Here is a 24,541-nt window from a genome sequence, read left to right as displayed (position 1 = left end):
GGTATTGTTAACAAAGTACACATACGCATTTTGAGCTTATTGCCTTGTCTTGAAAAGTAAAGCCAGATACTCCCTCTTCTGTCAGAGCTCAAAAGAGTCACTGAAAACTTCTCTGAAACTCCACATATCAAAAAAAGCTCTAAAAAAAAAGCCACCAGAACCTCCACACCCTGATCTGGTCCCAGGAGAGCTTGTGCTCCCACACTGCAAGAGTCTCATGTTCTTACGTATGAAGCTCATACTTCACTATCAGACAACATTACAAGCACAGTTGGAGCATAGAGAATGAATAATATTAAGTGTTCAACATGAACTTAATAGAAAGACAGCTCATTATTCATTTTGAGGGCCTTTCTTTGCCTCTACATCTTTCTTTGTTGAAATGATGAGAATCAAAATATTACTCAACAGCAAACACAGGGAAGTTAGGACAGCAGCATCTCATTAGACCACAGGGAATATTTGGTATTTCAAGGTAGTGAAGGAAGAAAATACAGATAAACACGAGACAGAGCTAACCACAGCATTTGAATGTTACCCCAAGAGCTCCTCCATGCAACCCCATCCTTCAGTCATCCAATTTGAATTACCCCTTGAGCTACTCAGGCATATTCATCTACAAACTAAGAACAGAACTCGCATCAGGGTGATATTATTCCTTTTCAAGGTTCCAAGTACAGTTTTCAGTATTTCTACTCCTGGGAAGCACTTATGCACTGGAGCAGCCCCACTGCTGATGTTTATTCTTTCCCAGGACTGGCAAGCCTTTGAGCTCGAGCTCCTCGGTAGTACCAAAACATTCAATTCCCTTCAATTTTGTCTTCACCTAATCCAGTACCTGCCTAGCATTTAACAGAGAGAATACTTCCATATCATCATTTACTGCATGTAGAGATGAGTTAGGCACATAATTAATTTTCACCTTTACCCACAAATTTATTTCCAGATGTTCCCAATATTGCTGTGCAGCAGGCAGGATGCACATGGCAGTGTGCCAAAAAATACATGAGCTGTGAGACTAGAAGGTAATTTTTGTTGACTAATGTCACTTTTTCATCAAACTCAAGGAGTTCCAGTGGGCTTGTGAATTCATTTGAAGAACAGGGTTGGGTTTTTCTCATTATGCTTATTACTGACTTCCCACCAGGACAGGCATCTTAAAATTCCAAAAACAACACACGGGGACGTGCTCAGAAGAAAAAATTGCCTTCCAAATGCATCAAATCCAGAAAAACACTGCTCAGCCACATTTTATAAATCCCAATACAAAGTATAAAGATAAAATCTGGCTCCAGGCATACAGGAAGCCATTGCCCACATTAGCACCACCTCTGGCACTCAGCGCTCTGGCTATCTGTTCAAAGCACTGGATTCAACTCTTCACATTTGAGATGTTCATACAGTTACAAGGGCCCAGCTAACACTGCTGTTTTAATTGAAAAGTGCCAGTCAATATGTAATAAATGCTAAATAAAAAGCCACGGTGAAGAAATCCTGTCTTGTCAGTCAGGAAGATTCTAAATGAAATAAAGGAGAATCTAACCAGCACCTGTGAAAGCGTGTTCGTCCTGTATTACACCGCATCTAGCTGTGTTACCTTACAGCCACCAACAAACATCAAATTTACACCAGATAAGGACTTTTCTTTTAGGCTCATATTAACACAAACTTGTTGCTCTAAAAGCATTTCTGTACACATTTACACAGAATATAAAATACCCTAAATGCACAATACTTAAAGGAACAAAGCATCAGCTGACAAGCACTCTTTCACTATCACTCACACTTACAGAGGAGCCCTTTACTGCCTATTCCACATGGAAAGCATTTGTTCCAAACTACTAAGTCACGAGTTGCCTCCAAGGAAAATCTGATATACCAGAGTATTTTCCCCTTTAATCTTCCACCAAAGGTAAAGCACACCAAATTAATTTGTCAGAAAGCAGAGCAGTCAGGACTACCTGCAGCCCCCTAAAGATCCACGAAGGAATCACTAACAGAATCTCTTGCTAACAGGAGAAAAAGAAAAATACATTTCCTGTATTTCATAAGCACAGAAACTTTGCTAGACCAATGGACGCCCATATTTCAGCCTAATGAGGCAACTCTTACTTCTTCAGCATCATATTTTCATGTACGATAGTTAACAAAAATACTCAAATGTCACCATTTACATTACAGAACTGAAAGATTCACTTGGACCTAGGCATTCAAATTAAGATGGGGTACAACATGGAACTTTTACCTGAATTATGTTCAAAGCCCTGGAGAGACACGTCTGACCCCTCATTTCTCAGAGTAGACATGTATAAGTATTTAAACACACACGCTCAGCCCCCACACGGTTATTCTAAAAAAATATTACGTACTTTTACTACCAAACAAACTCCAAGTTACTCTCTCATCCTGCCACGAGAATCACATACAAAGTTTTCTATATCAGATTGTCTCTGACTAGCTAAACCATATGCTTATTTGCACTATTGACACCTTTAACAGAACTGTTTAATAGCTATTTAATAGCTGCTTAACTGTTTAATAGGTAAACCCAAACAACTTTGGTAGACTGATCAAATAATTGATCCAAGTTCATTAATGACAGGGTAGGAAACATGGAGGTTTTCTTCAAATGATAAATCACTGTGTAACTTTTTCTTAAACTTACCTGGCATAACAAATGGCTACAAATTAAGTCAAAACCATATGGTAGAGGCTAAAGTGGAGAGCACGAGTTGAATTTTATTATACAGAACCATATGCTGCACTTAACGTCTGTGATGACTTTGCCTTTCGCCACAGACGATGCCTATAAATCAGCACTGCAGATGTGAGAACTCCACTAAACTCTACAACTGAATGATCTTGAACACACAGATTCAGTATTTTCCTTTATCACATTGTCTCAAAGGGTTACTTGTGTTATGGATCACTTTTGCGCTGTTGCAGAGTGCAATTTCTAGCACAGCCAGCTCTTCCAGCAGCACTCCAGCAATACTTAAAGGATAACTGAATAACCCATTCCAAGACCAGGGCTCCTTAGAGTTCTCCACACAGATACTCTAAATAGCAGAACACTGGGCAGAACTTTCCACAGAATCGTTTCTGAACCTAAAGAGCCATAATTGTGAGTGCAACTTGCACATCTGCAAGACTGGGACTCAATGCTCTGCTCCAAGGCAGCTCACTTCTGCAGCTCATGCCGACCTTGGTATTCCACATACTAAAAAACCAACATCCAACATCCTAGAATGAAATTGCTTTGATGTCAGGTAACCAGGTGAACCCTAAACAAAAAAGGAGCTTGACCACAGCAGCCTGACACAACTTTAAGCAGTGGCTGCACAATAGGAGCAAAAATAAGCCAAATATGTGAAAGGCACATACTGAGTTGAGAGGTTGATCTTCTGCTGTCTGTTAGACCACTTATCTCCAGTTCGGACATTTCTCGCTTTCCACACAGAGATTATGACATTAGAACAACACTGACATTACTGAGCAACACACAATCCCTTCAAATGGCATTTCAGTTTTGAGAACTAAGAACACTAAGCAGAAACAGCAATACAGTACACCTGACTGCTCAAATTGGTAACTTCTGGTGAACTGAAGGGAAGATGCTTTCAGAGAAGTAGTTTAGCAATCCCTATTTTAAGAGTATTTAAAAATACACTGCGTTTTCATTGCCAGTGCCACAGGGCACATCACATGGAAGATGTTTCAGAAAACTGCTCACCGCAAAGGTCACACCTCACGGTAAAGCACTTGCACTAGTAATGAAAAAGGTACTTTTCAAAAGGAAAAAGTGAAGGTTATTTCCTTGTTCCCACTGACCACAAACCCTCCTTCTTTAGGCCAGAATAACTTACACTTTTTTCTTCACTTGGCCACTTTTCACCACCACCTGGTTTGGGGTTTTTCCCCAAAACCAGCTAATTTTATTTAGCTAAAGTCAGTTCCTGCTACTAATAACATACAAGTCAAAACCCCCACTGATTTTTGGTGAGATCAAAGCGATCAATAACTTCTGATCTCAGCTTGCCTATTGTTTCCTATTTCTTTCCCTTAAGTGTAGATTTTTCATGAGTTTGAGGCACTGCTACAGACAGCGCCATGCTGTTTCCTTAGTACATTTTATCCAGAAAGTACTTGAAAAATACCATTACAAATAATGCCCAAGTACCATTTTAAGAAGAAAATGGGGCTACCCTGAGCAAATTATCTTCCTCCTTCTAAATTTGATTCCATAATCTCATCTTAATGAAAATAAAACACAATATTTATCCAGCAAACATCTTTAGAAAAACATTTATACAAAGAAGGGAATTAATATATTTCAGGGTTCTGCTCCTGGCTAAACAATTAATAATCCAAATACTGACTTCAATATCTAATTGGATAACAAGACACAACCAAACACAGTGAGGAGGGTGTGCGTGTTCACCTTTCTGGCCTCTTCAAAACACTGTCAAATCTGCAAAAACATCAGCAACAGAGAGAGAAGAATGAAAACTTTAAACTTTGCAATTCCTGTTTTTCCTGACTGTGCACCTGAAGCTCTGTTATGAGTACTTGAGAAGCACAGTAACCAAAACCATTCGCCATTTGGGATTCTCAGTGCCTAATTGTTCCAGCCAGAGAGGATTAACACAGTTCAAGGCACCTGACAACTTAATGCTTCCCACATACTACAAAGACTAAAATCACCGTTACTGGAAAACAAACAGACAAACAAAATAAAATCCACATTTAACCTCCTGGAACCTTCCCACAACTCCCAATACACTTTTAATAAAACTGTGCCCCATGAGCCAACATCCAGCTTTCACACAAGTCACCGAGTGAGCAGCAGCAGCAGTAATCGCTGCATTTTATAGTTATGTTCGTAGAGGCACAATTTTGTGGGAGAATTAATTATTTTGTTTTTGTCTGCCATTTGGGATAGTAATTGTTCTCCAAAGAACTCACCCACAACCAAACCTCTACCAGTGTCAATGAATGAACAGATCATGGCCCAATATGAAGGGTAGTAGCAAAGCCATCTGTAAAGAACAGCTGTATTTGCTCCCTGCAAGAAAGCAGAGAAGCAGACAAGCATGGTGGCTTGTGGAGTGCCCTACTTAACAATATCTTATACCCCAAGCTTGTATTCCAAGCAGGAGAGGCCTGAAAACTCACCCTGCCCAGCTATCAGGCAGAAGATCAGAAAACACCAGGAATCTTACTCCTGCCCTCCCTGGACGACCTGTGTGCTGCCAGCCTGAACCCCAAATTCTCCTCGGTGCTCTGAGCAGCTGGAGCCAGTATAAGCAGTGACCCACAGCCACAGCCCAGGCCAGATCACCCTGGAGAAACTCCACTCACCCAGCTGCATTTTTCAAAGGAGATTTCTTCTACAGAATAACTGAAAGAACAACTCAAACCCAACTAGCAATCTCTTCTCAGATATTTGCAGCATCCATCCACAGGAAACTGCTCTGCCACTTGGCTCTCTCCAGTTGCTATAAAAGCCAATAACGCAGAATTGGAACTGAGACTGTCAAGAAAAGCAACTACAGTTGCACAGGTCCAGATTATGAACCGTACCATCAACACCAGGCAAGTATTATACAGGGAATCCATCAGAACACAGTTATCTTTGTTTTAAAATATACATATTCTGTCTAGTAACACTACTAAAACTCCTTGCAGATATCCACCTCAGGACCTGCACTTCCTCTCCTAAAGGAAGGCACAGCCTGGGACTCATTCCTCTCTCTTCCAAGACACTACTTTAGAAAACTGCAGGATTCCAACCTAACCCTTCCTCCAACACAGGGGCTGGAAGAAAAGATTCAGAATTTCTGTCCACCCCCACAGGTTCAGCCATACAGCTATGGCAAAATGCATCTCTTCTCTGCACTCTTCTCACGTAAGATTTGTTTCTTTAATAAACCTTTCCTCGCAGGAGCAGTCTTACATCAGTATGAGATTTGTAATGTTTTAAGTAAATTTATAAACCAAGGGTTTGTAGTTGCACATACAGCAGAGATTCCAGATGAGAGAAGAGCAGACCAAATGCAGTCAGACTGGTGTTTTAAAACTGAGGTCATCGACTGATTCCTGTGATCCACGATCCCAACACCAGGCCACACCTGGTGTTCTTGCCTCTAGAGAAAAGCACACAACCTATTATCTCTGCTAAGCTCATTTGGTACCATTTAATACGTATTTATCACACACTCACAAAATGGCAAGTGTGGTTGCATCACTACCACAAAATGCTCTTGGGGATTTACTCAATCGTTGATGATTACAGAAATGGTAAGAAGAGAGGCCAAACAATAGGGGGAAAAGGTGGATTTACCCTACACAGCATCCAAATTCTTAACAACAGGATGGACTTTGCCACTTATTGCTAATGCTAACTCACATAGAAGGAGTTAGAAGTTTGATCTGCAAGACAGTTCACACAAGGCCACAAAGGAAAACAAGCACTTTACATGTTGAATTTCACCCGTTTATGAGGTTTTCTCATGATATTTAACTTCAATTATCAAACACAAATTTTCAAACATACCAGTGAACATCCCTCAGTCCATAGTCTGTGCCTATTTCTTGCTCTAAGTTAGATGAGCAAACAGATAAAATTGTATCAGCTCCTTTGAACCGACCAATTTCAATTCAGCTGTGGTTACAGCATTTCAACGGCGAACAAAAAGCATGCACAGCTGAGTTTCAGAAAATACAAATACTCACACAAAGCAACATTTTCAACTCCAAGAGTGTTTAGTATGACACACTTAACTACCTCCAGTACCTAAGAGATCTGTATTGAAAAATCTGAGCCATGTTACTAATTTTAAGTGGACACTAAAAAACCAAACTCAAACATTAACGTGCCACATGTCCTGGCTCTCTTAGCACTGCATTGGCCATAAACACACAAGAATTTTGATTCCAAATATTTCTCAAGGTTTCCTGGGTTTTTGTTGTTCCTACAAGTATCCCAGCTTGTTTCTACTCACTGTACCAGTCTCAGGTTGTAAACACAAGTGGGCTGTGACTCTCCCATGAGCAAGTTTTTTCATGTATTTGCAAAACTGACCGCACGAACGTGGTTACAGATGCTCACATGCTCTACTGCCTACACACACTGAAATGCCAAACAATTAAGGAAGGCTCCAATGAATTCTCAAGATTTGGGATGCTTTTTAAGAGCTATTTCAAAAAATAACTAAAACCAATATTTGTTGATGCATTTACTACCACGTAATTGTACTAGAGCCCGCTGAAGAGACAAATTTGAGGGGTTTTTTTTAATGCCTTAACTTCATACTTGTACAGCAATCTAAACTAAAAGCATCAAAATATACCACGTGGAATCACTAGTGCGACAACCAAGCCAAAAAAAATCTCTGCTATCAATCTTCAGCAGCCAGCTCCCACTTTTTTACCCTGTTTTAGAAACCATTTCTTCTTACAGAGTCACTGCCAGGCCCTCACTTTGAGTCCACTGTGTTTGACAGATCAGCTACAACATTTTTCTTCTGTAAAACAACAGAACTTAGACCAGATTTTACTCACCCACAGACTCTGCAAGCCCAGGTGTCGTTGCTTTACACTCACTGTGTCAGGTTCTCCTACCACCAAGCCCGAAGGTGCCACAGTGAAGGAGCTCTGGAACTTGCTGCTCTGATGAAGGCACTTGGTCCAACTGCAGAGTTTCCACTCTGTCTAACTGAAACCTTGACTGATGCCAGCTGCGCCTCATTTGTTCCATCACCAGGTTTTCCTGAAGAGCAGCACTCACCCTCCAAATTTTAGCCCTGTAGGCGACAAAATTAAATTATATAAAAATATACAATGAACATCTATATTATTTATAAACTGAAGCATTTATGATTTATTTAATGAAACTGTAAAGTTTAGCCCTCTAGGGGCTAAAATTAAGGGGACAACAAGTAGAAAGACAAGAGAAGCATGGTCTGTCCAAGAAGTAAAAATCACTCAAGGCCCATCAGGAGTTTCAAAGTTTCCCTCAAATAGTAAAGATCACACAAGCAAAACAGAAGTCTCCAAAGTATCTAACAGAATCATTTTGTAGAGATTACATCAGTACATCCACCATTTAATTAATTCATTAACAGGTGCTAAAACCCCTCCTTTATCTGTCCAAAGACCAATCAGGCACAGAAAAGAGGAACATATGGAAATGAAATAGAGTCTTGCAACATGCAGGCATGTGGGAGACAGACCTTTTGGGGATCCCGAAGGTGGCAGCACAATTACTAAATTACCTAAGCAAGAGTCAGCCGCCAAAAACTCCTGGGGAAGCACCACGGCCCAGAGCTGCCCCTGCCAGTGTCACATGGGACAGCTGCAGCTTGTTTGGAGGAATACCTAAAGGTGATCCACCCAGAAGGAAAGGGATCCTGCTTTAAGAGAAGTCTCCAGTTCTTAAAGGATTGCTGAAAGTAAGAGTACGTTTATTTGTATGTTTTACGCTTAATTCTTGCTTGAATACCCCTCCAAAAATGTTGTTAATCTGATAACTAAGAACGTGCCATTTAAAAAAATGGCATGTTTTTGTCTCTTTCTTTCAAAAGTCAAATATTCCTTGTTGTTTCATGGAAAAGCTGGCTCCTCTCCAAACACATCCTGTGAGGCCTTTTCCAGTGAAGCAGTGTGCATAATGATAAATGAAAAAGGGAAAGGTTCTTGCAAGTATTTTTATCTGTAGTATGCAGGGGTTGATCTGTTACACCCAAAAATTATTTTCAACTTAAACAATTCACCTTTGCCAAATCCCTAACTCACTCTAAAACTCTAATAGGTACACACAACATTTCTTGTGAATAAGTTTGCAACAAATCCTACAAGTTCACCCTCAGGAAAGGTGGCAAACACCCCAAGGGAGTGTACAACACACAATATACACTCCTTGGAAGCGGAGGAAGTGAGATTTGTCCTTCCGCCTTGTCTTGGTTTGGGAAGACAGGTATCTGCCAGGTAAAATTACAATCAGAGGCTCTTTGGCAAAGATTTGGGAAATAGGAATAGCAGTTCTCTACTAGTATGTAATACAAAGCAAACAAACACAAAAAACTCCCCCCCCACCAAACAACTACAGCATTAATGACAAACGACAACAGTACCAAGAACCCTGAGGGCTTTGTTTCACAAAACCCAGGGCAGTTTGGTTTCGCTGTCCCTGCAGGATCCTCAGAGCACCAAGCTGAAACAGTGGAAAAGTCCCGGGCTGGTCGCTGGGATGGCAGGGTGTCCCGGCAGGCAGGGGCAGGATGTCCCGGCAGCGCAGGGGGTGCAGGGTCACGCTGCAGCAAGAGGAGCAGCGCCGAAGGAGCCAAAGGCGAGGCCGGGCCTGGACCAGCTCCCGCAGGTGGCAGGGAAACTCAGGATTCAGGCCGAACTGGTGATAGTAGATTTCCCAGGACTGGATCCCTTTGGCCACAGTGAAACTCCTCCAGCCAGCAACAGCCGTTCTCTGCTCGGCGTGCTCTGCAGCGGCTGAGATCCTCGAGGAGCGGCAGACACGCGTCTCCCCGAACGCCGGAGAAAGAAAAGCACGCAGCTGCCTCAAGCTTTGTCTTTTACCTGCTTTATCTCCCCCTTCCACCTTTGTCCACCTCTTTGTTTCGGTTAAGTAAACCTTTGTTTCCCGATGTTGTCCTGCCACACGTACAGATGTTACCCCAGCACCACGGGGATCAGCTGGATGAAGGGGGATGAAATCCGGGATCATTCCCAACAGTGACGGCGCCTTCCCCCCCGGGCCAGGATCGAGGCGCTGCCAGAGGAGCGGGAGCAGCACCGGTGCCGGGTGTAGCATCCCGGAATGCCGGAGTCCGGCATCTTCTCCTGGGCTGAGGCGGGGAATGTGGAATGTGGTAACTGGGAGTTTGGGAATGTGGCGCAGTGGGATGGAGGTTCCCCTGCCCCTCCTCACCATCCCGTGCTTCCCAGAGCCGGAATCCAGCAGGAATCTCACCCTGGTGGTCGTTGTGTCCGTCATCGCTGCCATCGTGGTCATTCTCCTCATCGGATTCAGCGTCTGGAAGCTCCAATCCGGTTCTGCCCAAACCCATCCTGGGGGCTCACCCTGTTCTTCCCCCCCTCCCAAGACTCCTGGAAATGCCCCCATGACCCCACCAGTCCGCCCCCAAATCCTCCTGGGTCCCCCCTAAGCCCCTCACGGGGATTCCTGGGATTGTCCCCATGTCCCCTCCTCCAGGACTCTGGGGTTCCAACCTGACCTGTCTGTGCCCCCCTGGTTTCTTCCACAGCCCCCCCATGATAGTGGGGGCAGGGGCCGAGTGCTGGTGTCCCCCTGCCTGCAGCAGATCCAGGGGTGAGGGAGTTCAGGGGAGCCCTTCGTATTTTGGGTCCCCTGGGAATTGGGGTGACCCTCGGGGTCCCCCAGGATCTCCCTGAACACGCTGACGCTGCCCAGTGAGAAGGTTCGGACCCGGCACGGGGTCCCAGCTCTGTCACCTGCCCTGCCCAGGTACCCCCCAGCCCCTCCCTGGGAACCTCCAATCTCCCCGTGACACCCCAACCTGCCCTGGAACCCCAAAAAAATCCCTGGGACCCTCCAAAAACTCCCCAAGATTGCAAACGACCCATACGAACCCCCTAAACCCTCTCAGGACATCACAATTCCCATGGGACCTCCCAACACGCCCCCAAGCCCCCTTGAGCAGGTTTATACTTGGCACGGGGTCCTCATCACCACCATCGGCATCACCCAGGTAGCCCCAGACCCCCCGGGACCCCCAAACCCTCCCGGGACCCCCAAGCCCCCCATGGGGGCTCCACTACCGGAATCAACGGGAGTGGTGTCGCCCTGCCAAGGGGAGTTAAAGCGGCGCCTGACTGTCGGGGGTTCTTAAAGCCGTGATGGTGGGGAGACCCCCAAAAATCCACCCTGGGGGGCACTCTCCCATTTGCTGCACTCGAGGGAGCCCCAGACAATGACGGGTCCTGGGCTGAGCCCCCCACTCAGCCGGGGCTGTGGAGGGAACTGTGGGCGCTGGGACAGGGCTTGGGAGTCCTGGGGTTTACTGGGGGACCCCGACTGGGAACTCCCTTCCCGCTGTCCCACCTCCCCCTATCCCCCCCTCTCACCCCTTTCCCGTAGTTCCCCCAAACCTCCGCTGCCCCCAGCTCGGTTTGGGGGTGACCCACCCCTTTCCCACCGTGTCCCGGCCCGGCCCCGCTCACCCGAGAGCTCCCGGCCCGCGGCCGCACGGACGGAGGAGGAGGAGGAGGAGGAGGAGGGACAGAGGAGGAGGAAGAGGAGGGATGGAGGAGCTGGAGCCGGCAGAGGAGGCACTGCGTGACTTCACTGCTCTCTGGATCTGCAGCTCCTTCGCCCCGGGACCATCGCCCCCGTATCCTGCGGGTGACCGGGGAGGGGGAGCGCGCCCCAAATATCCTGGGCGGTTTTTTTGAAGCGGGGAGGGATGTTTGGAGCTCACAGAAAATATATTTATGGCTCCCGGGGCTTTTTTCTGTCGGGGCCGGGCAGCTTGATGTTTGGATCTGGCAGGGCTCCAGAGCTGAGGCGCAGATGCCCCTCAAGGGGACATGGGGGGTCCCCGGGAGGTGTTTTTGGGGGGTCCCGGTGGCGGTGCCGGCAGAGCCCCGGCGGGAGGCGGGTCCCCCCGCGGTGGGGTTGGGCTTCCTTAAGTTGGTGCGTGTCTCTTTGGTGCTGACCCTGCCCGCCAGCTAAACCCTGCGGGCCCCATAGAACCAAAGGTGCCCTGGGAGCCTGCAGGGCCTTGTGGAGCCAGGGGACCGCAGTGACACTGTGGATCTCCTCTCTTCACAACTGTTTTTCAAACTGCAACATCAGTAATTGCTGCCACGCCATAGGCTTAAATAATCCACTCTGTTCACTATTGTTTCAAAGGATGACTTTGATTTCTCCTTGACAATCTGCATCAATTCCTTCTCCCATGACATCAACGCTTTTCAAGGCCAAGCTCCAGTGAGCAGTTCTCAAACCTCCAGTGTCCTGGAGAAATCTGAGTTCCTATTCCTGTATTGATAACTCTCATTTGCTTCTGATTTGTCCTAATTAATTCTAACGCATGAAGGTCCAGCCCTGCAGCCTCTGGGGTGGCCCTGTCAGGGGCCATCACACCCAGAACAATTTCCCCAGAAGTCAAAGTCTCACTGTGCACGGTTGTATTCGCAAACTGGGCGCAGCTGTGCACATCCAGGGGTTTCCATTTCCCCACTGGGTCCATTGTTAACGGTATGGAGAACATCTGTGGGATGGGTTCTCCATCAGGACAGGTTCCCATCTCCTGATTTATTCACCTGCTCCTTCAACTGCCCCTTTGTCTGTTTGATGATCCTGCAGCTTGTGAATAGTCTGGTACATGAAAACACCAGCAGTCCAAATCACTGTATTTTCACACTAACAGACAAAGCATTCCACACCACAGTATCAGCAAACCCCATAAAAATCGCCAATTTCATCCCTTCCTCCTTTATTCCTTGCAAGCAGTCTCACAAAGTTTAGCACTGACATTTGAGTCGTGGCCAATGCTTTTCTGTAGGGTATTTAGTGTCACATCCCTGAGCAGCCAAAGGTGGCAAATCAGTATTGTCAGCATTACTGCACATTATCATTATTGTTTCACATATAAAGATAGAGATATAGATAGAAACATAGATTTAGACACAGTGTAACACGAGGCTGGTGGGTTGGAGACAGACACACCACACAGTATCTTCTTGAGTTCTGACCAACAGCCACAATTTATTGTTCCAAGCTCCCTTTTATGGTGAGTTTGAATTTCCCGGGCTTGGAAAGCCAACTGGTTGGGAATCTCTGCACTGCCCACATCTCTGGCCAGGGGTGTGTCTGCAGCCAGGGCTTGGCTGGGCTTGGCTGAGCTCTTTGTTCCCCCGGGGACTTCTAGAACAAGCCAGGTCAGCCCAGTTGGGTCTGTTATGATCAGACTCATTATGCCCAGCTGTGAACCAGCTGGACCCTGCTACATCTCCTGCCTTTGCTTTTATTAAAATGCAGATTGTTTTCCGTTATCCCATTTGCAAGGGCCCTTTTGCAGACAGGGTAACACAAGACAGCATGGGTTTAATTGGAAGGAGGTTTTGACAAACTTAATTCTGCTCAGCCAGTGATGTGTCCCATGTACCACTGGAGCTGCAGCACTCACTCCCAGGAGCTGTCAGGCGAGATCACAATCTTCCGGGCTGGCATGTTACAGGTTAACTGCTTATGGTTCCAAACTACAACTTAACACTAAAACAAGAAAACGTTCAACTTTTAAAACCCTGAGAAAAACCAATTAACAGAATTAACAAGATTAACAATTAACAGAAAAACAATTTGTAAACAGAAAAAACCACTCTGTAAACAGAAAACCAGTTTGTAAACAAACAGAATCCTTAAATGCACCGTCACTCTAAGAGTCCCAGCTCTCCACGAGGTCGGTGAACAAGCTGTTTCCAGCACTGTTCCACACACGGCTCCACACCGTCTGTGGAGGGGCCACCAGGAGAATGCTGCGGGTGGTCTTGGACAGGACGTAAGGTAGGACAGACACGTCGGGCAGGTGCCCAAAGCGTTCCAGTGTCCTTGCAAAGCACTTTGCAAGGCTGTACTGTTAGCAAAACACCATTAGAATTGCTCTTGTGTCACGGAGACAAGACAACTTTTGAAGCATCCGTAGCATTCAACTGTAAACACCTGCGACAACATTTGATAATTAACTGTGCAGTTAGTTCAAAGACGGTGGGTGCCGTCTTTTTTGCTTGATGAGGTGGAAGCATTCATTCTGGAATGTGCAAAGGATCAGGCCAGCGTGGATTCCACTGCCCAATAACACCAGTAGGATGAAAACTAACAATGAGAATAAACACAGTGATCCACACCTCTGGGCATATCCGGTGGACTTGTCTGTTGGTGATAGCTTGCTCTGCTGTTTCAACAGCAGCTTTTGCCTCTAGGATTAATTTTCTGGGGGAAGTTAATTCAGAGTCACCCTTTAGGAGGTCAAATAAAGGTGCTAGTTGAGAGTCAGTCAGTCCTAGGTAAGGTCTGACCCAGTTGATGGTACCCAAGAGTTTTTGTGCATCGTTTAGAGTTAGAATTTTGGTTGGAAACGGAATTGTTTGTGGCTGTATGGTCTGGTTCATTATTTTGAGTCCCCAATATTTCCAGGGTGGTTGCTGCTGCACTTTCTCTGGTGCTACTTGCAGCCCAAGTGGTTTGAACGCTTGCAACAGGCTTGGCTGAATCAGTGAGAGTTCTTTTCTGGTTTGGGGTGCAATCAAAATGTCATCCAGGCCATGGTAACAGTATGCCCCTGGCAACTGTTCTCTCACTGATCAGAGTACCTGAGCAACACCCCACTGACACATTGTGGGGCTGTTTCCCACGCCTTGGGAAAGTTCTTTCCATCGGTAACGTTGCACTGGTGCAGCGTTATTAATAGAAGGCACGGTCAAGGCAAACTTTGGGGTATCATCTGGGGGTAATGGAAGAGTGAAAAAACAGCCCTTTAAGTCCACAATCAGGATGTCCCAGGAGGCAGGCAGCATTGTGGGACATCGATGGCACACCAGGCTGCAATGTGCCCATTCTCTCCATCGTGGAATTGGTTTTTCTCAGGTCATGGAGTAACCTCCACTTAGCAGATTTCTTTTTTATAACAAATACTGGGGTGTTCCAAGGGCTCATAGATGGCTCTATGTGTCCTTGAGCCAGTTGTTCCTGTACCAGGGTTTTTAGGGCATCTAAGTCTCTCCTTTTCAAGAGACCACTGTGGTACCCACTCAGGCTGAGTAGTGAGCCATTTCAGAGCCAGTGTGGGGTACTTTACACCCTCTAATACAGTGGCCCCTGTCAAAAATCTGTTCCCACCTCAGCCCACTCCAGAGCCAGAGAACTCTAGGGAAGGGCTTCCCATCCGGGAATTTCGGATAGGACTGATTCCTCACCTTTAGATTAAAAAGTGTCATTTTGTGCTGATCCGGCCAAGCTATGCCAATTTTGTTTTCGCAGTGGGCAGGCTCAGCACCAAGGACACAGACACCACCTGAAGGAATCAGTGAAATTTACTACAGTTCAAAGCAGCAAAGGAGCACAGAAGGAGCAGCTCAGCAATGCAGCCAGCCGTCACTACCACGGATTGCCCGCAGTGATTGAGAAAGATCCATCACCAGTTACCCTCAGCCTTTCCCATCACCCACACCCACACAGCAGCTGGGGAAGCTGTCACAGCCAAGGACTGCAGAGCCTCTCCCGGACACTGGGAATTCCTGCAGCTGCCTCCAGCCACAGCTGAGGCTCCAGCCTGGCTGGGAGAGGGCCCAGCTTTGATAGTGCTGAATAAACAAACTGCCAGCAGCACTCCTAGTGCAGGAACATCTGGTTGCATCCTCCTCTTGGGTTTCTCCCAAAGCCTGGCCAGGGCCCAAGGAGGAACCAGGGGAGTTGCCTTTGACCCTACAGCCCCGAACAAGGCCAGATGTCAGACTTCATGGCCTTGTCTGGCTTCTAAATACAGAAAGGTCAATACATGTTTCACTGAGGAGAGGATGCATCTATTACAACGCTAATGACGGTGCCTATTTTGTTAACGAGCAGATACAAAGATAACCTTTGGCTGGAAGGTTCATCGAGAGGTCACCTTTGGCTCAGGGCCGCTTGTTCAGGCCTCAGTCAGGCCTCTTGTCCAGGCCTTGGCACTTCAGGCTTTAGTGCTGGGCTTGACACTGCTGGCTTAACACTGGGACTTGATGAGCTCCCAGGTCTTTCCCAACAGAAAGGATTCTATATTTCCATGGTTTTATCTGCTGGATTCAGTCAGGTCCATGTTAGCAGCATTACTTTGGTCAAAAAGTTCCCTCTTGGTCAGCTCTTGTGGCCTAAGGCTTCAGCTCCTTCAGCTCCTGGTGCTAAGCTGCTCACGCTGAACGAGACGACTCAGAGAGAAGAATACAGTTCATCCAGTTCCTTCTGGGACACTGAGAGGGGAGGGTGTGCAAACAGGAGCATTGTTTGGTGTCCCCTCCTCTCTGCCCTTCACGCCTTTCAGCGCTTAGAAACAGCCGAGAGCTTTCTCCAAGAGTGCGATGAAGCAGCTGCTCCTGCTCCCAGGTCTGGCTCTCTCCAGTCTCTGACCTTGCCTGCTTTTGTCCCTCTTGCTGTGCCCTCTGTTCCCCCGGGGCTCGGTGGCTGCTGCCCAGGACTGTGGAAGTGGCACAGATCCAGGGGTCGAGACCCTCCTTTCTCTGCCCTTGCAGCTGCCTGCTCACAGCAGCCTTTTCCATCTGGAAGCTCCACGTGGAGAGGGAGTCCTCACCTCTGTTCCTTGCACAACCCCCAGGAGCCCAGGGCTGCCATCTCAAGTCCCTGCGGGCCCTGAGGGCTCCCGGGTGCCTCAGGCTGCTGTGACACCACTGCCCACGGGAGGGAACAGTGGCGGGGGCTGTGCTCAAAGTCAGCTCCATGTGCTGCTGCTGCTGCTGCGGGGGTCGTTTGTCCAGCCCTGCCCCAGACTGAGGGATCGGATCCAGGCCCTGCTGCTGCTCCCTGGGGATCAGGCACAGTTTGGTTGTCGCCGTCAGGGCCAGCAGAAGCCGTGGCCGGAGCAGCGGGTGCTGACAGTGCCCCGAGGCCCGGGGCCGGAGGTGTTCCTGTGCTGGGGGCTGGCCGGAGCTGCCCCTTGTTCTCCCTCTGCCTCCCGCAGAGCTGGGCCGGGCACAAGTGGGGCAGCACAGCAAACAGGGAGCCTGCCAGTCTCTTCCAGCCCTGTCTGCTCAGAGTTTGGGCCTTGGAGCTGCAGGTGGACACAGGCAGCTGCTCCTGCTCCCTCTGCGTGTCCCCGTGTTCAGCAGTGCTGCTCCATCAGTCTGTGCCCAGCAACGGGGAAAAGCCTCAGCCCTGCAGGGCCAGGAGCTGCCGGGCTCTGCCTGGGGAGCTGCTCCACACGGGAACCAGCAGCAAAGGACATTCCTTCCCTAGGACAAGTTTTCTATTAGGAAAAAAAAAAAAAGAAAATTAAAAACAACACAGAAAAAAAGTGGAAGATAAAAACAAAACCCAAGTGCAGTGTAGTAAAAATACTTTATAGCTTTGGATAAAGAGATAACTGAACTTTTTCAAATGAGATCTCCGTTATTTACTCCATAAATGTGCTGATGGCATGGATCCATCCTGCTGACCTCAGCAGCCTTTTAAAAAAGATTTTGTGGTTTGTTTCCAGTATTATTTTAAATTGTGATTGAAGCAATAGGAAATTGCTTTGTGCCCCGCCAGCTCCAAGCAGGACTGGGAATCTAAACTTTGCCAAACCCCAAATCCTTTACAAGACGACCTTCCTTCTCACCCTGTGAATGAGCTGCACATTCCCTTTGAAATTGTCAGGGGTTTCTTAAACGCAAAGTCCCACTTACAGCTTTTTGCTCTGCTTGGGAAGTGCAGAAGGGCAATTCTTCATCCATCCGCTCCAGACTGCACTGCCTTAGGAACGCCGTCCACTCGCCAGGTTTTGCTCACTTGTGGCACTTCTGGAGGAGGAAGAAAGGGCAGTTGCACGATTCCAGCGAAAAAAGGAATGAAGAGCGGGACAGACAAAACATCCTGTGGAGATCCAGGCGTTCAGCTGGAACTGTGGAGTGCTTGGGTTCTTGCCAATTGGATGTGGATCCCTCACTGCAATCTCTTGGCCTGCAGGAGAGTCTCACTCACCTGCAAAAGCAGAGAGCTCACTCGGTGGGCTCAGAATGGGCTCGTCTGATGCAAAGCTGTCAGAGCAATGTGAGGGCAGAGCCGGCCCAGCCGTGCCTGGGGCTGAGCCCAGCAGAGCCCTGGCAGAGCCCAGAGCAGCCTCAGCACCCGCAGAGCCCGGCTGGAAGGAGAGAAACCAGAAAGTGCCCGTCAGCCGAAGGCTCCTGTCCCCTCGTCCCGAGCGCCCACAGTGCCCAGGCCACGCTGGCCGTGCTCAGAGCTGGGCCCAAAGCTGCCCATCACTGCTGCCTTTGGGGGCAGAGCAGGAGGGCAGGACACGTGCCCAGCCTGCAGCCGGCCACGGCACATCCAGCCCTCAGCAGCTGCGCAGAGCCAAAAGGCAGCTTGACGGCCGAGTGAAGAATCTGTGGCGTCTGCCCCAGCAAAGGGAGGAACCTTTGGTGCCCGGCCAGGCCGTGCCATGCCCACATCTGGGAGCATCCCCCCAGCTGTGGACTCACCTGCAAACTGGGCCCCAGGGAGCGTGTCTGAAGAAGGTGCCAGAATCCAAGTCGATCATCTTCAGCTGCCGGTGGCCAGGTCGAGGAAGAGCTTGGCATCCTTGGGGTTGTCCTTGGTGTCTCCAGCAGCAGCCCCACCTGATACAGCTTCTCCAGGGGCTCCTCCTTCCCTGGGGGCCAGACCAGGCTGTCAGTGCTCTGCCCAGGGCCCCAGCCACCAACGAACCAGGACAAGCACAACTAGGGTGGATGGTGGCCACCAGTGCTTGCTACACCAGGTCTCCAGCTCCGCCCCAGCACAGATGTTCCCATCTGGTCATCCCTGCTCAGAGCTACAGGCAGGACAAAAACACTCTGGTTTTCTTTAGCACTGATTGCCATGAGATGTGTGGAGCTCTTACCTGTCAGGTCTTTGGATCAAACTGTGCACATGGACCTCTCCCATCTTCTTGGGACGATGAACACCCTGCAGCCAAGGATCACTGAAGAGGTCTTCTAAGGATGGCCCGTCCAAGGGTTGCATGGACAAACACCTCCTGATAACATTTTGGCACTCTGAAGAGAGAAACCAGAAACCAGCAGTCAGTTGGAGAAGGATCCCGTCTGCTTTGCCCCTCCATTCCTGTGCCCAGGCCATGCCGGGTGTGCCCAGAGCTGTGCCTAAACTTCCCCATGGACTCCCTGTTTGGAGGAGAGCAGGACATGTGCCACCTCCTCAGCAGCTGCCAGAGCAGGCTGCTCATCAGCCTGCTGCTGTCTCCCAGCACCGGGATTCCCCTGTGCCCAGAGATGAGGACCCACCTTGAGAGAGCCATCGTGGGAACAAGATGCGCCCCCAGATGAACTGCTGGCCCCTCCTGAACGGGTGCTTCCCCATGACCAGGTGGTACAGCAGGAGGCCCAGGGACCAGATGGTCGCTGCCTCGCCGTGGTAGCGTTGGTGGTGGATCCACTCTGGTGGGCTGTAGGGCAGGGTTCCTATGGAACACAGACGGAGTTCATCAGGGGATGCTGCAACTCCTAAAGCCTCGCCCCGGCATCCCTGGGCGTGTGGGGGCTGGCCCCCTCCCGCCCCCACCCAAAAGCAACTTGGCTCAAGAAATAACGCCGCTCCTAGCAGCCAGAGGGGGAAGCCGCGGTGCTACAGCCAGGCTGGGCCGTGAGATGCCCAGGAACATCCCCTGAGAGGGCTCACCTGCAAATTGCCTGTAGGCTGTGTCTTGGAGGAAGGCGCCACAGCCAAAGTCGATCAGTTTGAGCTGCCCGGTGGCCAGGTCGAGCAGGATGTTCTCGGGCTTGATGTCGCGGTGCAGGACCCCGCAGCTGGTGCAGTGCCGCACGGCCTCCAGCACCTGGCGGAACAGCCCCCGCGCCTCCTCCTCCGGCAGGAACCTCCGCTCTGCCAGGAAACCCGAGAGGTCCTGGCACCGCTCCGGACGCTCCAGCACCAACAGGAAGCTGTTGGGGAGCTCAACCCACTCCAGCAGCTGAATGATGCCACCACATCCAGAGGACAGCCTGTCCAGCAGCACGATTTCCAGGGGCGCACGGGCGCCGTTGGGCTGCCGAAGGACCACGATGCCGTCAGTGGGGCTGAGGCTGTGCCAGGGCTCGGGAACCCCTCACCCAGCCCCGGATGCTCTGGGCCCCCCGCTCAGCCCACGCCCGCTCTCCCTGCAGGGCTCCCGCCGGCTCTTCCCCTGCCGGGCCCCAGCTTCTCCCGCCGGCCCCGCTCACTCACCAGCTCGCCCCAGTGCTGGACGCGGGCCCGGGGCACGCATTTGATGGCCACCTGCGAGCAAAGGCCAGCAGCGGGCTCAGCTCGCCGCCTGCCCCGCCGCGCCCCGATCTTCTCCTCCTCCTCCTCCGCCCTCCTCCTCCTCCTCCGCCCGCCGCCAGCCCCGCCGCTCACCGGGGCGCCGTCCGAGAGCCGCGTCCCCGAGTAGACGCTGCCGAAGCCTCCGCGCCCCAGCAGCGAACCCAGCCGGTACCGGTCCTGCAGGGCCTCCCGCGCCTCCCCTGCGGGCGACACGCGGCCCTCAGCGCTCGGCCCGGGGCCAGACACGGCCCCCGAGCGCCCCCCGAGCGCCCCGGGCCGGGCATCCCCACCCGCCCCGGGCCCCGGCGGCTCGAGGCCGGCGGCTGCGCTGCCGAGCGGCGGAGCTCGGGCCGGGGAAGCCGCGGCGGAGGCGGCGGGAGCGGCCGCGCCGCGTGTGTCCTTAGCGGGGCCCGGGAGGAGCCGGGGCCGGGGCCGGGGCCGGGTTCGGGGCCGGGGCCGGGGCCGGGCTCGGGACAGGCGCAGCCAAAGCGCAGCTATGCCGCCCTGGCCCCAGGCACTGATGCCCGCCCAGCACCGCCACAGCCAGCACCGCCAGAGCCGGGCAGAGCCCAGACCGCGGCGGGACGCCCGGGGCCGGGGGCGGGCCCGGGGCATGGCCCAGCCCTGCGGGGGGAGAGGGAGAGGCCGGGACGGGGACGCCGAGAGGGGCCGGGGAGGTCGGGAAAGGGACACCGGGAGAGGCTGCGGGACAGCGAGACAGAGTGCGGGACAGCGGGAGAGGGAGAGGAGGAACAAGAGAGGGACGGGGAGGGGTCGTAGACGCCGTAGACGCCGTAGACTCGCTGCTGCCGCTGCTGCTGCCGCTGCCGCCGCTGCAACTGGAGCCCTGGGGCCGTTTGTCCGCGTGTCCGTTCCACGCTCCAGCCCCGCGCTCCCCGGGGGCAGCCCCCGAGCCGCTCCAAACACGGCAACTTGGCCGTGCTGAGCCCACATCCAGAGGCCTGACTCCTGCGCCGCGGCAGAGGAATTCCCTCGGTCGCTGCTGTGCATTGTCCCTGCTGAGGCTCAGACACTGTCAGGACACATTCCCTGGTTGTAGGATTCGTGCCCGACCCAAGCACTACGCTTATGTCTCCAGCGTTACTTTGCAGCAAAAACAGGGGAAGGCAAACTCTGTGTACGGCCCATGGTATTTTCGAGGGTCTAAAACTCACTAAGTCATCGATCTGAGAGGTGAGATCCATTTGGGATTAATGGCACGGAGAAGTAGTGCAACACGGAAAAGGGAAGCATAGAAATAAATAGAGGAAAACCTCTTGGTTTATTTCTTGCGTTTTCATTTCACTTCTGGAAAGCTGTTGCAGTTTTCCAGCAACCTTCACCACAGTCCCAGCTGCTCTTTTCAAGAACCTTTGGTGGAGAACGAGGTCGAGCTGCTGGCACAAGATGTGCCACCAACTGCAGCTTCTCCTGGATTTCCATACTGAGTGCAGCACGACTTTTGCAGCAAAGTAGCACAAATGTTTGGAAAACTTTACGATTTGTCCTTTCTTTTTTCCTTGTGGACTGGGGAGTTGTGCCATTGGTAAGGTTTTCCTTGTTACTGTTTTAATCCAAGAAAACAGGAGGTGGCACCAGCACTTGTTGGGGAATGCAACCCTGACTGAATCCAGAGACAGAATCTCCCTGACACTGTGTGAGCTCCCCGGGCTGGGCTCAGGTTCCTGCTGGGACTCTGCAGAGAGCTCCAGCTGGGATCAGCAGCAGCTGGAAATACCTCTGGGCATCTCCCTTTTCTGCTGCTCGCAGGAAGCAATGAAGTGAGTCAAGAAGTTCTGGTTTTTCTTTCTCCGGGTGCATTTTTGCATTGTGTTTGACACCCCAGCGGCAATTTTTGTGATGGCCTCTCTAAGTTGATTCTATTTCAGCAGCACCAGCAGCAGGGCTGTGTTGGAGCGCTGCAAATGTGGCCTGTGTGGCTTTAATTCCCCTCGACTTAGTGCCCGGGGACTTGGGAGCATTTCAATCTCTTCTTTGCACGGTGCCTGCAACAGAAAGACTGAGTTCACTGTCACAAAAGCACAGCGGGCAGCAAGGATGGAAAAAGGCAATTGCAGTTGTCCTGATAAAATCCAGTCGGCAGCCAGAGGGGTGCAGCAGCCGCCGCGATCTCCAATTGCCAAGGCAAAGGCAGCAGCAGCCTCCTGCCGTCACCTCGGGCTGAGTGAAACAGTGCTGCAAACAGCGCTGGAAGCCGACCCTTCCTTTCTCTGGAGGCTGGGTCGGGGCAGCACAGGCGGCCCTGAGCAGTCTGGGCTGTTGGCGGGTGAGCGTTGCTCCAGGCCGCACTGGAGCCGGACAAAGGCCTTGGAAGGCGAGGCAGGAGCAGGTGGGAAGGGGCCGGCGCTGCTGCTGCTCCTGCCCGGGAGCCCCGGCCGGGCCGGGCCGGCGCCCGCTGCGCTGCGGCTCCTGCTGCTGCCAGAGCCGGGCGGGCCTCGGGGACAGGGAATGGACACGGGGGGACAGCAAAGGCCGGCGGGGCTGCGGGGATGCTGGTGCTGGGGCCAGCGCCGGCACGGAGCTTCGGCCGCAGTTGACCCGGAGGGAACCGCTGGGCAAAGGCTCCATTTCAGCCTTTCTTTCCTCACGGCTGCGAAACGACCGAAATAAAAGGAGAACCAGCAGGGCCCGGCCCCTTCTCCTTCGGGAGGAGCTCCACGCCTGGGGCCGGGAGGGGCCCTGAGGGGCCGGGAGGGGCAATGAAGGGCCATGAAGGGCTGTCGGGGGCCAGGAGAGGTTCTGTGTAGCCAGGAGGGGTTTGAGGGGCTGTGAGGAGCCTCAGCCCCGGCAGCAGCGGGGTCCCACCGTGTCCCCAGGGCAGGGCAGCCGTGAGGGGCCGCGAGTGCAGACGTGGCAGCAGAGCGGGCTTGGGGCACCTCCGGGAGGGGATGAGAGCCTTCCCCAGCTCCAAACCACACCAAACCCACCACTAACAGGATTTCCCATCTTTAGAATCCACTGGCAACTTGGAGTCCACTGAACCGTTTAATCCCAGTGGAAAATGCAAGGGAATTTTCCTAATGACTTACATCCAGCCTTGGTTAATCGTGTCTAAGATTTAAAAATCTGACCAGTGAAAAGTAACACTAATAAATAATAAGAACAATAGCAAGAAATAAACTCCCAAATCCCAACACTCAGCACCACACCAAAATGACCAACCTCATTTTTCTTTACTAGCACAAGGTTCACGAAAACAAATGCTGTTAACTTTCTCCACCTCACATCTTCCCCACCAGACAAATGAGGCCGTTTGCAGTGTTTAATACAAGTCACAATGGAGGGCTGGAGGGAAGAACGGGGAGACACTACCAATTTACATGTCAAACCCAGCTGTCCAGCTTCAACGTGGAGAGAATAAAATGGAATGGGGGCAGGGGCTGGTCAGATGTTCCTCTAAAGGATGGCAAAATCACCTCCAAGTGAACAGGAGGGGAAAATCAATCCCTATAAACCACCCAGTGTGTTCAGGGACTCAGCTGTGAGGAGCTGGACATGGACAGAGGCATCTGGAACAGTTCTTTCCTCAGGCTGAGCTCTCCAGCCTGGCCCTGAAGTCAATCAAGTGCTTTCCCAGAGCATTCCATGGTTGCCAACCACCCTTCAAGATGTGGCTCACAGGAGCAGAGAACCTTTCTCAAGGTTCTGAGCAGAAAAAGTGGCAAGAGATGCCCAATTCAGAGCTCTGTTTAAAAACCTGGAAAATAAAAATCAGTTGAACTCTGAAGCCCAGCGGTGGCTCCCAGAATCTCAGAGCCAAGGGAAAACGGGAAAGGCTTTTTACAAGAACCAACGCTGAAGAGCTCCCAGATGAATGTGTGTGACATTTTGAGAGGCTTCCAGTTTTCCACAGTTTTCCTTGAATTGTTGAAATTGATTTTGCCTTTGCCTCCTCTTGCACTAAAGGAGCCTCATTTCAGCAGCCAGGAAGGCAAAGCTCATTCCTGGCCCTGGCTGCTGCTGTCCGTGCAGCATTTCCATCCCTCCCGTGGCCTCTTCCCTCAGGGTCCCTGCAGCAGCAGCTGCCGGAGCAGCACATGGAAGCTGCAGATGGAAGTGCTGCCCACCCCAGCCTGAAGCTGCACAAGGATCCTGCTGCCAGGAACCCCAATATTCCCTCCCAGGGGCCCTGCAAACAGTCACCAATTTTCAGAAGAGCAGTGTGGACAGCAGCTGCACCTGGCCGTTATCCTCTATGAAAGGAAGAAAAAAAGACCTCAGCATCGGCTGCTCGGGGCTCAGCTGGGCGTGAGCCTGCAAACCCACAGGGCACCAAGTGTTTGGTGGGCACACAGTGGCCGTGGCTGGGGGCACAGAGCCTTGCATGGTCAGAGAGTGGCAGGAGCACCGCAACCAGCTGCAGGGCGACAGGGCTGGGTGTCAGCATGTCCTTGACCAAAACTGCAAAGCTGAGTATCACGGCCATCATCCTGACTGACTGTTCATCTGTGTTCCGCAGGAGCTCCACAA

At 51.0% G+C, this 24,541-nt stretch overlaps 1 protein-coding gene and 1 pseudogene across 1 annotated transcript; both read right to left on the bottom strand.

Moving 5' to 3' along the window:
• LOC136304319 (zinc finger protein 850-like) overlaps positions 1-24,541 on the bottom strand; it is a 245,113-nt pseudogene that overhangs the window by 210,399 nt on the left and 10,173 nt on the right.
• LOC136304316 (serine/threonine-protein kinase pim-1-like) lies at positions 17,693-20,665 on the bottom strand. Its single transcript, XM_066207948.1, has 7 exons — positions 20,144-20,665; positions 19,973-20,023; positions 19,427-19,793; positions 19,033-19,209; positions 18,633-18,786; positions 18,232-18,238; positions 17,693-17,731 (listed from the first exon to the last, which is right to left on the bottom strand). Exons 1-7 carry the CDS (start codon positions 20,663-20,665, stop codon positions 17,693-17,695), a joined length of 1,317 nt encoding a protein of 438 aa, XP_066064045.1.

This window comes from Chamaea fasciata, unplaced genomic scaffold (genome assembly GCF_029207755.1).
Source record: "Chamaea fasciata isolate MVZ Bird 193981 ecotype frontalis unplaced genomic scaffold, bChaFas1.0.hap1 SCAF_72, whole genome shotgun sequence".
In the NCBI taxonomy this organism is placed as follows: domain Eukaryota; kingdom Metazoa; phylum Chordata; class Aves; order Passeriformes; family Sylviidae; genus Chamaea; species Chamaea fasciata.
This window is presented reverse-complemented; position numbering and strand designations above follow the sequence as displayed.